The sequence below is a fragment of the Gallus gallus genome, chromosome 2, assembly GCF_016699485.2.
Source record: "Gallus gallus isolate bGalGal1 chromosome 2, bGalGal1.mat.broiler.GRCg7b, whole genome shotgun sequence".
NCBI classification, from domain to species: Eukaryota; Metazoa; Chordata; class Aves; order Galliformes; family Phasianidae; genus Gallus; species Gallus gallus.
Genome location: NC_052533.1, coordinates 25,984,210 through 25,997,182, shown reverse-complemented (window position 1 = coordinate 25,997,182; position 12,973 = coordinate 25,984,210). Strand labels below are relative to the sequence as shown.

The following is a 12,973-nucleotide window of genomic DNA, read 5'->3' as shown; positions in this document are numbered from 1 at the left end:
CTCATCTCAGACTCATCTACACCAACTTTTCCAAGCATATTACTGAAAACTCTTCCTACACAAAAGAGCACAATCACAATTCAAATCATTTTAATCTCCAAATGATGCCTTTTTCACTAGATTTCAGTCTTCTAGGTTGAATCAAGGAGGGAGGGTGGAAAATGAGAATTTATAGGAGAAAGCTATCAGTGAACAACCCTTGCAATTGTCTCACAGCAGATACTTATCAGTCTAGATCTGAAAAAATCAATTCATACAAGTATCTGAATTAATGTAGTATTAGAAATGTTGATATAACACTGCATATAAAATCTATTACTGTAATAAAAATATTTTCTACCTTATATATTTAAAAATGGAATATGCATCACCTACATACAAATAACTTAAGTCATTGTAAATTATAATTAGACCAAGTTTTCCTTCAACATCAGCAAATTAGCTGCCAGCTTTACTACTTCCAACCTCTGTCATTAGCTCTATGAACATTTATGAACTCCAAGAATTTTAAGCCATGTAGGCCCCACTGAATGCAGCTATGTAAAAAATAAAAAGTAAGTATAAAATCGCATGCCAGTGTACGATGTCCTTGTTTCTGATGTTTAAGTAGGCAAGACAATAATTCATTATATGTACAGTTAGAATAAAGCCATCTTGAAAACTAATACATAGTTTACAAATACAGTAATGATGATTTTTCTTTTTTAACCAAGTGGAAAATACTATAAGTTAATTACTATGTAAAAAATTAGATGAAAAAAATAAATAAAGTACAAACTACATTCTTTATACGTTATCATAGGTAAAGATAAGGAAAAAAATGGGCTTCTTTCAGACATCATTGTGCTTTGTGTCCATCTGTTGTATGCAGCAGCCTACTGTCATGGTTTGGAAACACACATCAGCTTAGGGAATTCAAAATATCAGAACATATATTGCTGACAAAGCAGGATACTGACATATGGAATGAATAATGAACAGTGAATAAAAAGAATGATCCAACATGATGTGGATCAAATGTGTGAGTGATTCAGAACTAGGGGTACATGTTAAGAAGGTATTAAAATAGACAATAAATCAGTAGATTTATTATTCTTCCTTCTCGCAGAAGGAAGTATTATACTGAAAACACTTCCTTACAAAACCAGACAGTTAATAAACCTGTCCAAAATGGAACAAAAAATTTTCAAAGGAAATTTGGCCAACAACAGGATCAGTTTGTCAACCAAAAGGGGGAGAAACTTCACTGAAGTCTTCAGCAAAGACTGATGTGGGAGTCTGTATTCTCAAGTTGGAAAAGCTAGAATTTGGCTAAATTACATTTTCAAATAAGCTCCTTCATTTATAAGCAACTCAGTAACAACTTGACAAAAATATGAAACATAAAGAACATTAAGAAATACATCAACTGGACAATTTTGAAAATTCTCATTAAAAAAAATGAACTTGATACATGAAACAAATGTAAGACTTTTGTAAAGGTCTAGGATCCTTGCAGGATCCCATACATGGGATCAGTTCCATGTGCTGAAAGGAGATAATCTGTTTGCAAAGCAGTAAAAAAAACAAAGCAGCAAAGCATGGCAGCAAAGGAAATAGACTGCCATCACTCCTAGACGCAGCAAGCTGGTATGTTGGTTTGCAAATGTGAAAGCAGAACGTTGAATGTGACAGAACTGGTGCATACATGACCCCAAACCACATCATTATCCCTCACTCCTTTGTCTGCAAGATGCATGCTTTAAACCCACTCATCTGAAGACAGCAGCAGAAAGAATGCTCTCTTGGACCAGTTTTGCTCACCCTTGAAGAAAGGGAAAATCAACAGGATTCAGAACTGTTCAGAAGGAGATGGCAATCCCTAAAAATCACAACTATGCGCACTCCTGTTAAATACTGAGCATTTACTGAAATGTAACAGAAGGATAAATATGTATACTGTCACTTTTTCTATATAAAGAAATACACAGGATTTGTCAGCATTATAAAGAACTTGAAAATAAATGAAACATTGAGATAATCTGTGGTCAGCAGATGTGGTGGGCAACAGTTCAAGTTTACGTAACATGAAATCAAAATAGTATGGTTCTGTCTATGATCAGCTCATTTTATTTTTTAGTAAATCAGTAGCAATTTCTGAATGACAGTTCCAGAAACTTGTTTGAGAAGATGTATTTAAACACGAAGGGTGAGAGCATAATAACATTTAACAGCACTAAAGAGATTCCACAGCGGAAAGGTCTGCACCCAGTTTCACCTATGCTTGCTACATTAATTGGTTAGAATTTCTCAATGTTTGCACATAAGCACTGCAAAGAGGCCCAGCACATCTGCTTATGCAGTTATATCTGTGCAAATTTTGAGGTTTCACTACATTTGCATTCACTGCTTCTGCTAGTAGACAGGATTGATGCTCTTTACTATGCTGGTGCTTCTGAACCTCTGGGCTGTCAAAGAAGTAACACTGCTGTATTCACAGGGCTCCCTTTTGTCACTGAGCTGCTAATATCACTGATAGTGATGACACAATAAAACAATACTTTTCTGTATAACGGTGAGCACGGGAAATTCATTCAGTACTTATTCCAAGCACTCCTGGAGTTTTGAGGCACACTGTTTCACATTACGGTACCATTAGGTATGCATTTCTGTCTGAGAATTTCATATAAGTAATTAAAAACTAGTTGCAGAGTTCACATTAAAAAATAGATTACATTACTAAACACATACCTGCCTCTTAACACTATTGGTACAATGACAATTTCTTTGTTGTGTAAAGTCTGGAGACATCCTATGTGGAAATCATATATATGAACATCCAATGTCTACATAAAACAGATGTATCAAGGTATGAATAAAAGACTGCTAATAAACACAAAGTACCATTCATCATTGATGAATCTTCAATAATGCTATCAAATACACTGCATTACAGCAAGTAAAAAGGAATGCTGAGTTTTATAACCTGTGAATAGGTTTTCTGAACAAAGAACTGGGAAAACTTCTAATGCTTTCAGAAAAAAAAAAAGAGTAACTTAATGAAATAACAAGAATACACATAAAGCAAACTACAGGTTTTCAAAAGCTTGAGAAAAAAAAGTTGGAACTGCACAGCTAATGTGATCTTCCAGATTTTGCAAAGATGGTAATTTTTAATCCATGTCCCCCAGTCTTCATTAAGAGTTCAGTATTGCCAATATTCTTTGCCAATGGAAAAGTTATAATCAAGTATTTTGATTTTGTTTTGTTTAAATGGAAAAGAAAATAAAAAAGCTAGTGATGGAATCAGACAGGCATAAAATTACTTTAAATAAAGGTAGGGACAGTTAATGTAGACACCAGATGGCACACTCGCTCAACACAGATCAAAGCGAATACCTTGAATGGTAAATTTTGGTATTCATCAAAATGTATCTCTGGAATAATTATTCAATTTTCTGTAAAGCTATCAGTAATAAAAAGGGAACTGCCAGACAAACAAAGAAACGGCAGTAAATCAATATATGATTAAAACAATAAATAAGTCAACCATGAAGCTTAATTACAGAGACTTCCAATTTGCTCCCCCCCCCCTTTTTTTTTTTTTTTTTTAAGTTTCCTTTCTTGTAAGAACTTCTATTTTGTAGGAAGCTTTTCCAACATTCCTGTCTCTGTGCTGTCAAGCTGTACTATCATTGGCAATTAACACTGAACTACTGTTTCTAAGAATTGAAAATAAGGGTTTGAGAATTAGAAGGACTACTTCACATCCAAAAGGAAAAAAAAAAAACCCAAAAAGAAACAAACAAAAAAACACCACCACACCAAAAAACCTGAAAAAACAAGTCCGTCTGCTGATGCTAAAGAAATTCTTTTCTGGAAAAGTTAACTTAAATGCCTACTTTCGTAAGGCCTTACTTATAACCATAGATATCTGGCAATTTTTCATCATCCAAATACCATTTAGAAGATGTCCATCTTTTTATATCTTTGCTATAGTAAAAATGAGTTATCTATGAATTTTGTTTCTTAAAAATACAAATCAAAAGATTAAAAGCAAACAACTTCTCTTTCCCCAACCCCAAGTAATATTATATAGTCCATTCACTTTAAACTTTGTTGAAGAGCTGCATTACTTTACTTTCTGTCTTTCAAGCCCAAACAATGTCAAGTATTCATGTATTTAGCAGGCTGATAGATCTAGTTTCTACACATTTGAATTGATACACCACAGATTGTTTTGAACTTTAGTATTTAGTATTGAGGGGTAAAAAATAAAGGTAATTTACAATACTCTTTCTTATAAATACCTTTAGTTTCAGAAAACTGAGGAACTCCTGATTTAGATTTTTCTCATGTTCAATTAACAGCAATTTCCAGGGTGAATATTGCAAAAGGCACAGCCACCTAATCATAGTTGCTTCATTTGGAATTCTACTCAAACTTCAATGAGCTGACCAATCACTGACAATGTCAACTAACATGACAGATAAGAGTTTTAATATTATTTGCTGTCTTTATGAAGCCCTGAACACTCAAATTGGAATTGTTTTTCTATTTTCCTTCTGTAGCCATCCCTTATTCAAAACTTGTACCTATGACATCACATAATTAAATTACACAATAGATATTTGGAAAGAACTTACTTGAAATACTTCAGTTAAACACAAAAGTTTATCTTTTAATATATGCGATAAGAAAAGGAAAATAATTACTCCTCTTTTTGTATTTCAAACAAAAGCAAGAAATATGAACTTATTCTAAATTATACTATTTATTTGTAAAAGAAAAGCAAAGTACACAACAATTCCCTCAGCTGAATACGGTTTGTAGGTGCTTTGTCTGTATTTGTATTTTTATTTTTTTTTCAACTAATCTACTTAAGAGTGTAGCCCCTCAGGCACAGATTTGTTTTCTTTCCTGTTCCAAAGAATGAACAGTGTACTGCTGGCAAATAAAATAATTATTTTCCCCAAAACACTGAGTTTTCACTGCTTAACAGAAAAGCCCGTCTGCTCAATGGATTTTATACAGAGTGATTACAGAAAAAAAAAGTTATCAGATTTTCAGTTTTGAAGTAATGAAAACAAGAAAATCAGAAGATGGAATCATATTTAAATCCCTTGAGAAACTATTCAATGTCCTAAATCCGCTACAAAAAGACAACTTCTCCATTTCAACAGGGGGCAAATGTTTCCATTTAAAAGGAACTAAAAATGGAATTTATATACAAAAAAAATGCTAACATGCTCATTAAAAGTACCCCAGATTTACAAGGAAAAGCATTCCCTACCACCTCTTACAACACACAGCCAGCCCCAAATGTAAAGTTTTTCTTTAGAACACGTGTGTGTTTTTGTGACCTTTCTTACAGAAACTCCTTTATACTGCTGGAAGACAGCATGTATACTAGATAAACTGGAAACTTTCAAGTAAAGGAACTACTGGAATTAGAGATATTTTTTTCAAGAGACAGACGCAGCATACCCATTTTGAAAAACATACGATACCAGACTACCAAAATTATTTAACTGATGAGAACTTGGGAGAACAAGCACCTGTGTTGTTTTCTTCATTGAAAGATATCAAAGGAAGTTGCAAGTTATAAAAAGCTGATCTGTGTTAATAAGGATAATCTCATGAAGGCTCTCATCAACTTAACATACATAATTGTATAGAAGAACAGCATTAACCTCTCAACTTATCGCTCTAAAGCACAAGATGTACCTCTTAGAAACATACACTACTAGACAGTGTGCTCTTTTAATCTTTGTAACAAAAAACTTCCAACATGAAAAAACTATAGGTTCTGAGAGCAAACATTAAAACACATCTTCAGCTTTTTAACTGGTACAAAAAAAAAAAAATCCAATGTTTAGATAGCTCAGTTTACGCAAATTAGCTATTGGTTCTCTGAAATTCACTAGCAACAGCAACAATAATTTATGAAGCTTATACAAGTATGAAATTGGAATTACAAGGATTATGGTTTTAAATAGAAAAAGTCTGAAAAGTTATCTACTGAAATCCAGAAAATTGCTTAAACAATTACTAAGATTACTGAATAAGGCTTGAATATAAGCAAAAACACTGCTTATATTCTGTCTGCAAATTCAGCTCTTATAGAATAAACTAAAGACCTAACACCTAGTCTATTCACAATCAATAAACACTTGTTCAGACCCTGATTCAGAGATCTTTGATTTTTAAATTTACCTTTGAGCATTTATGTATAATCTTACATGACCTTTTTAAGTAAGTTTAAAGCATGAAATGAGTTCTCATAAACTTTCAATGTACAATATGCTAGGTATTCTCTTCCAAACATTGTAGTCCAAAGGACTGCACATTCTCACTGTTGTCTCATTTACTTTGAAATGGTTGCTCCTAATATAAATATTCTTTGATACAAATACCCCAAACCATGTAAGACCTAAGGGACTGAAATATTAGAGTGTATAGACAGAGTTGTTTTAAAAAAATTTACATGGTATTAGGGTGCAAAATACTGTCCTGACAAAATTTAGAGAACTGCGCAAGCGAGAAGCGTGGTCTTGACTCTGAATTGCCTTCTCCAGTCATACTTCTCTCTCACTTCCAAATTCTAGAGGGACACTGAATCCTCAATGTAATATAGAAGCTGTGAATACCAGCGTATTCCCAATTGCCTTCTCAAGTCCTCTCAGTTCAGATCTAAGATTAGGCTGAACAATGTAGTCCTAGTAGAAAACAAATTTTCGTTAGAGTCTCCACCTCCCTCTCAACCAGTTGGAAACTAAGTATAACTCACAGCTCTTCCCACCCAGCAATTAGTTATGAGCCAAGCTTCTGCACAAGCAGGCTGAAGACAGAAAGAAATGGCATCTCTTTAAAAATAACACAGAGCATCCCATTCTAAAACTCTGCTAAGAAGCATCTTAAGACAGACTTAAAGCTAAGCAGTTAAGAGACAAAATGAGAATACCCTAAAAATACTTCTAAGTTCAGACAAAACAAAGTAGAAGAGATTATATGGGTTACAGAAGTTCAATAGATAGTTATTGTTAAGAGTAATGCAAAACAAACGTATTGGAAGGTAGACAAAAAAAATGAAAAAGTCTGTGTTTTATCATGTCTACCAAATATGAGTTGCAAGACAAATTAATAATAAAATCTAGAAAGAAGACAGTCTATTTAATATAGTATACCATTACATATACTTAACATAAAGAATTAGTTAATCACTGATATTTGATACAATGCATGTAATATTGTTACAGACATCAGCTAATACTACCTAATCCAAATTTATCAAAATAACAATAGTAGAGCTTACCCACAATTTGTGTCAACATAAAAACCCGAAGAGTTAAATACAATAAATGGCTATAATGTAATCTGAACAGGTAAGATGCATTCCCTTTTCTTGGGCATGTAGTAACACCAAAACAAAAAGCCTTCTCACAATTGAATCAATTGAAAATAAATTTATGCAAAACACATGGAAATTCCCTTAAGAGCAACAAACATACAATTCAACAGTCTTTAATTGCACTTGTTGATTATCACTGTAAACAGAGATGATTGCACATTGCTAGGTAAGTGGGTTTGCCAGTTTCTTGCAAAACAAAACTAAATTAAATGAAATATTCACAGATATTAAGATGAGAGAACTGTGAAGTAAACATTTTCAAATTATTCATTTTTCCCCCTCTTTATTTTAAAATATTTACACCAAGTAAATATACAAAGAAATACACACAAAAGAGAGATCAAAAATCTGGTCATCCCTGTTAAACCATACCACAGAGAAGTTATCTCCATAATCAGATAAAATGTTTCTAACAAAGAAGGTAGTTGGGAATCCCATATGACTTGGAGATGTCTACTATGTCTTCCAACATCAGCACTTCTCATTTGGTTACACCACCTAAACGTATCAGTCTCAAGAAAGAATTCAACAGAGTTCAGAAAAAGAAACAAGTAAGGTATCAACAGTGTGAGCTTTCATGGTTAAGCAAAAGGCAATGCTAGTGAAACAAACAAAAAAAAAGTCAGCTACAGGAAAGCTAAACAATCAGAGCTAAAGAGTTTATCTGAGATAACGTTATAACAGGATACCATATCTTTTTTAAAATTTGTGTTTTGTAGAAAAGGAAAGAACTGGAGAGAACCAAGACACCCTAAAAATTCAGACAGAGGACCAAAGCAGACAGATAGCCATAATTATTCCACAGTGTAATGTTGTACCTTGCCAACATATTAGCCCACTCAAAGTAAATTTTATCTCTGCGTTATATAATGCCATGTGTGTTAATAGGGGAGGTACCAGATCACACAGCACCAGTGACACATCATCACAGTGAAGGAAGCACTTAAGAACAGCTACACAAGCTTCTCAACACTTGCAAAGAAGAAACTTGGCCAGTATCACACAAGCAGAGTAATGAAGTGTCATGGTTCCAGCCTGGTTTGGCCAAGTTCCATGACTAACATAACGAGAGAGAGTGTGTCAAAAACCAAAGGCCTTACTCTAATGCTACAGGCAAAGCAGCTAGGGAGCACACATCACAGAGACAAGCAAAACGAGAACACTCTCGTGACTCCCAGTCAGTTTTATCTTTCCCTCTGAGTGGAAAATGGAAACAGAATAATGAAGTCTTCCTGGAATCTGCAGTTCATTCTTTCTCTTCTGAGAAAGGTACATGGAACTACTGTCAATCCATGGAACTACAGCATTAGCTCTAACTCCCAGTGCACTACATGATGTCATGATGTGGAATACCGATAACAAAAATCATAAAATCACAACATAAAGCAAGATTGCTTTCCTATAGATACACAAATCCATACTATGCCTTATATCACCCTTCTATTACCAGTATGAATGTTTTTCTTGCAATACTTTTAGTTCTATTTCCCCTAACCATGAATCTCTAACCCCTACCACTATGTTAGGTTTAGACATGGGAAAGAGAAAGAAGAAAAATTGGAGAAGAGATGTAAAGAGTTCAGTAAACAGGAAGAACAGATTGTCTCTCTTCTGCATGAACAACATGGCCAGTCAGGTGAACCCATCCAGACAACTGTTAAGAACCCACTGATTCTCAAATGTAAGAAACAAGGGAGTTTTCAGTCAATGAGAAGAAAGGGAACAAAAAAAAAAAGTTTCTGCCCTGTAGGCACTTAGTTATTCATAAAATTTAATTTTGTGAATAGTCCAAATAGTTACAGCTAAATTAATTGTTTTGGCTTGAGTTAGGAGTTGGACTTGATGATCCTTATGGGCCCTTTCCAATTCAGGTTATTCTATGATTCTATGATACTATTCTTAAAGCTCTTCTTAGTCACAGATTACAAAAAGGAAGCCATTATGTAAATCAAAACTGCAGCCCAAGCATTCCATATATGTTGAAATTTATCTAAACCAAACATTTAGGAAAAAAATACCTACTTAATCCCATCAGGGTATACACAGAGTAGGGTGTATAAGTACACCATACACAGAGTAGGGTGTATAAGTATGGTTTATCTACGAGCACAAACATCAGAAGTCAGAAAATGCCTCTGAGGAAAATGAAGTTCTAACTAATGTAAATCACTGCATGTCAAAGGAAGTGTATCTAACCCTAAACTGAGTGGGTTTAGGTATGTCCTAAGATTGGTAATATTTTGGAAGAACCACAGTTTACATATAAATAACTACAAATGACAAAAGGGTCATTTGAACAAGAGTTACTCCCTAAACTGGACCAAAAAGTCTTTTGATAACATTTATGTACATTTTGTAAGTGATGTGATACATCACACATGAAAAACTTTGTTTCATGAGTAGGATAACAAAATTTTAAGCACTAGAACACTAGAGAGACATAATGGAATATGGAGAGTAATGCTAAGTTCTATTTTCAAGTAAAAAAAAAGTTAAATATTTCTCGAGTCTAAGAAGCAACAGTTGTTCTAAAGAAAGAAAAAATAAACAAAAGCAAGCAAGCAAAAAAAAAGCCAAAACCCACTACCATTCAAAAATGAATGAAAAAGCTGTCCACCAGGAAAGTTAAGAGAATGCATAGTGACAAGGTTATGACATACAGGGTCTTGTTATAATCTATGCAGTCAGTTAGCAGGTTATTCACACATAAAAAAATAAATTACTTTCCAATTGTAATGAATAACTACCTGAGCATATGAGAACAAAGTGCCTGCACTATTAAGGCAAAAAAAAACAAAAAAACACACATGAAGGATAAGCTTAAGTGCAAACAGAACCTTCTGTTTTTCTGCAATTAACAAGGGCCTTAGTAACCAAGATGACTGGAAAAGCTTGCACAACTCTTCAGTTCAGAATTCTGTATCACACATTATTTACTTCAGCAAAACTGCATTTTCAACACCTGTAATAAAGCCTTATTCAACATAAGTAATAAGATTTATTGTACCCATAATTTTTATATTTAAAATAATTATGTAACATTCAAGATTTATGTTATTTTTCGATGTTATTTACCGTATTTCTGATTGGAATTTTCTTCGGTTCTGGTGGCACATCCTGAGGAACAAATTTCACTGGTTCCTTAATCTGCCTCCGTGATCTTTTGGTCCCATCTGGTAAGGTTTCCATGGCAATATCAGCTTCCATGTCACTGCTACCTGCCTGGTCACACTCTGAGCACTGCCTGCAAAGTGAAAGATTTTTTATTTAACGCTGCAGCTACAAAAGCACAAATCAAATGTTTTGAAGTAGAAAAAAAGAAGTGTTTGGGTTTGGAAGAAGTAAATTAAAGTCAGTAAAGCCAATAGCAACTAAAAGAATCTCTCAAATGAATGGTAATTCAGTCATCTGTGCATAAAAAACAGCAAGACTTAATCTGTTGCTATGGATTTTTTTTTTTTTCCTGACAGTACTTGTATTTTGAAAACCAAGATTTTAGAAGTAGAATATAATCTTGTTTCAGTATTTGTATTCTACCATATCTGTATTTTGAACTGTGTCCACTGATCTGTAATCTATTCATTACTGAAAACACTACTGTAGTTTAATCTCTACAACGATACACTGATGAAATCATTCTGATGAGAGTGGTCTTTAATGGCAGGGATTTAGGAAAAAAAAAATCCATTTTGAAAATCAATTGTAAAATCTATTTCCTAAGGGAGAAGGCTTTAAATCTAAAAAAAAAAAAGTTATGTATTAATAATCTTTGAACAATAAGTTGAAAAAAACACGCCTGTTGAGTTTCTGAAAAAGTACCTAATCACAGTCTGAACTTCAAAGTGTACACTGTCTGAGGAAATGATATTGACAAGCTCCAAGATAGGATTAACAAGACAGGAAGTCATCAAATTTTGTTCTCATTTACTGAAATGACTCATTTTATGCAAAGTCATAAATGCAGATGGTAACTAAAAATATGCTAAATGAAAATTTAAAAATGATATCCACTGATAAAGGATTTGCATTTTTTCCTCACATAACTTTTTCAATTCAGCAAACTATAAATTCTTTCAAGCAAATTGTAATTCATCACTGTTTTTGTATATTCAAAATATTCCTTTAATTATATCAACTAAAAAAAGAAAAATGTCCTGCTATTGATTGGCATTAAAAAGGATACATACGTTATCTAAATGAAGTTGCAAATTTGTTCTGCAAGAAGACAGGCCAAAATAAATGTACCTAGTTATTTGTAGTGAAATGTTAATAAACAGTTGAGAGAAGGCATGCTCATCATGCAACAAACTAAAAGAACAAATGTTGTGTATGTACTGATTTCTTCACCTGTGAATGTTCAACAGAAACAGTTTTGCTCCTGTAATATCAATTCATTTGATCTAGAAAAGCTAACAGTCTTGCCTTTACTTTGAAATGCCATTTCTGACTAATCATATATTACTTTTAGTCCAAATTCCAATTCCTGTTCAACTCAACAGAAGAGTCCCACAAATATTGCACACAAAGTGCTTTTAAACTGCATTTTTAACAAAAGCTGCTTCTGATGCATGTTTCCATAACTTTTTACATACCAACTGGAAAAATAAAAAAAAAGAAGCCCATCCCACTGATGGTCTTACAGTCCCTCACAATAAGAATCAAAGCTCCATATTTATTTAAACATCTGGCTATACTTGCAGCTACTGGCAGTGGTCACAGTCTGCTAGACAAGCCAGTGGCTGATGAGTTAAATTACAGAGGGTCTAATCCTGCACTGAGGAGCCATTACCAGTAAATACAATACATTAGCCTCTTTCTGTGTTAATTTTTCCATATGTAAAAATAAGACAATTGCTGCTGCATTATAATGTTATGAAGATTAATCATTTCTTATCATTAATGCACTTCAGACCACTAAAAACAGGACCACATGATAGTGCTAGTGGTGTTTGCTGATCTAGAAAAGCATAAGTACTACAAGACAGGCTGCAGGAAAGATACCACCAGATGAAGATTTCATTAGTGGTCAAAACACAAGACAGTCAGCCCTTCATTAACACTGCAGTATCAGTCACATTTATATAGCAAGCACAACTAAATTTGCTATGATCTGCTTACACTGATGTGAGCAATAGATGTGAAACTGTTCCTGAAGCGACATTTTGAGCAATTCTCACACACACACAAAAAAAGCATGTAACTGAATGTAAAGAATGTAAACTGTATGTAAACTAAAAACAAACAACAGCAAAAAAAAAACACCTATAATTAAAGAGCTACATTAAAAATGTAGTTCCTGTAAGAGAAAAAACAGTGATAATGATCTTACAAAAATGTCTGAAGTTGGGAACTACTAGCCTACAGTGTCAGATTCAACTAGCCTGTTGAATCTGACACTGAATCATTAACATTCCCATTGTTTAGCTGTGAACTGTTAAAAGAGAAAGACATTTTACTACTCCATAAGCTCAGGCAATTGCACAGAAAACAAACCATGCAGACCTGTAAAGTACTCTAGTTTCACTAGGGCCCTATTTAAACACATAAATATGTTACTGTAATTTTGATGGAGAAGGTAATGAT

At 33.6% G+C, this 12,973-nt stretch overlaps 1 protein-coding gene across 6 annotated transcripts in view; it reads right to left on the bottom strand.

Annotated features, from left to right (window-relative positions):
- PHF14 (PHD finger protein 14) overlaps nt 1-12,973 on the bottom strand; it is a 155,108-nt gene that overhangs the window by 96,996 nt on the left and 45,139 nt on the right. For all 6 annotated transcript variants that reach the window (XR_003073554.3, XM_015281402.3, XM_015281401.3 and 3 more), the window contains exon 14: nt 10,466-10,634. Coding sequence is in view for 5 of the 6 variants with exons in the window: in XM_015281402.3 (XP_015136888.1) it covers nt 10,466-10,634 (169 nt within the window). In the remaining variant the exon portion in view is untranslated. The remainder of the gene's footprint in view (nt 1-10,465; nt 10,635-12,973) is intronic.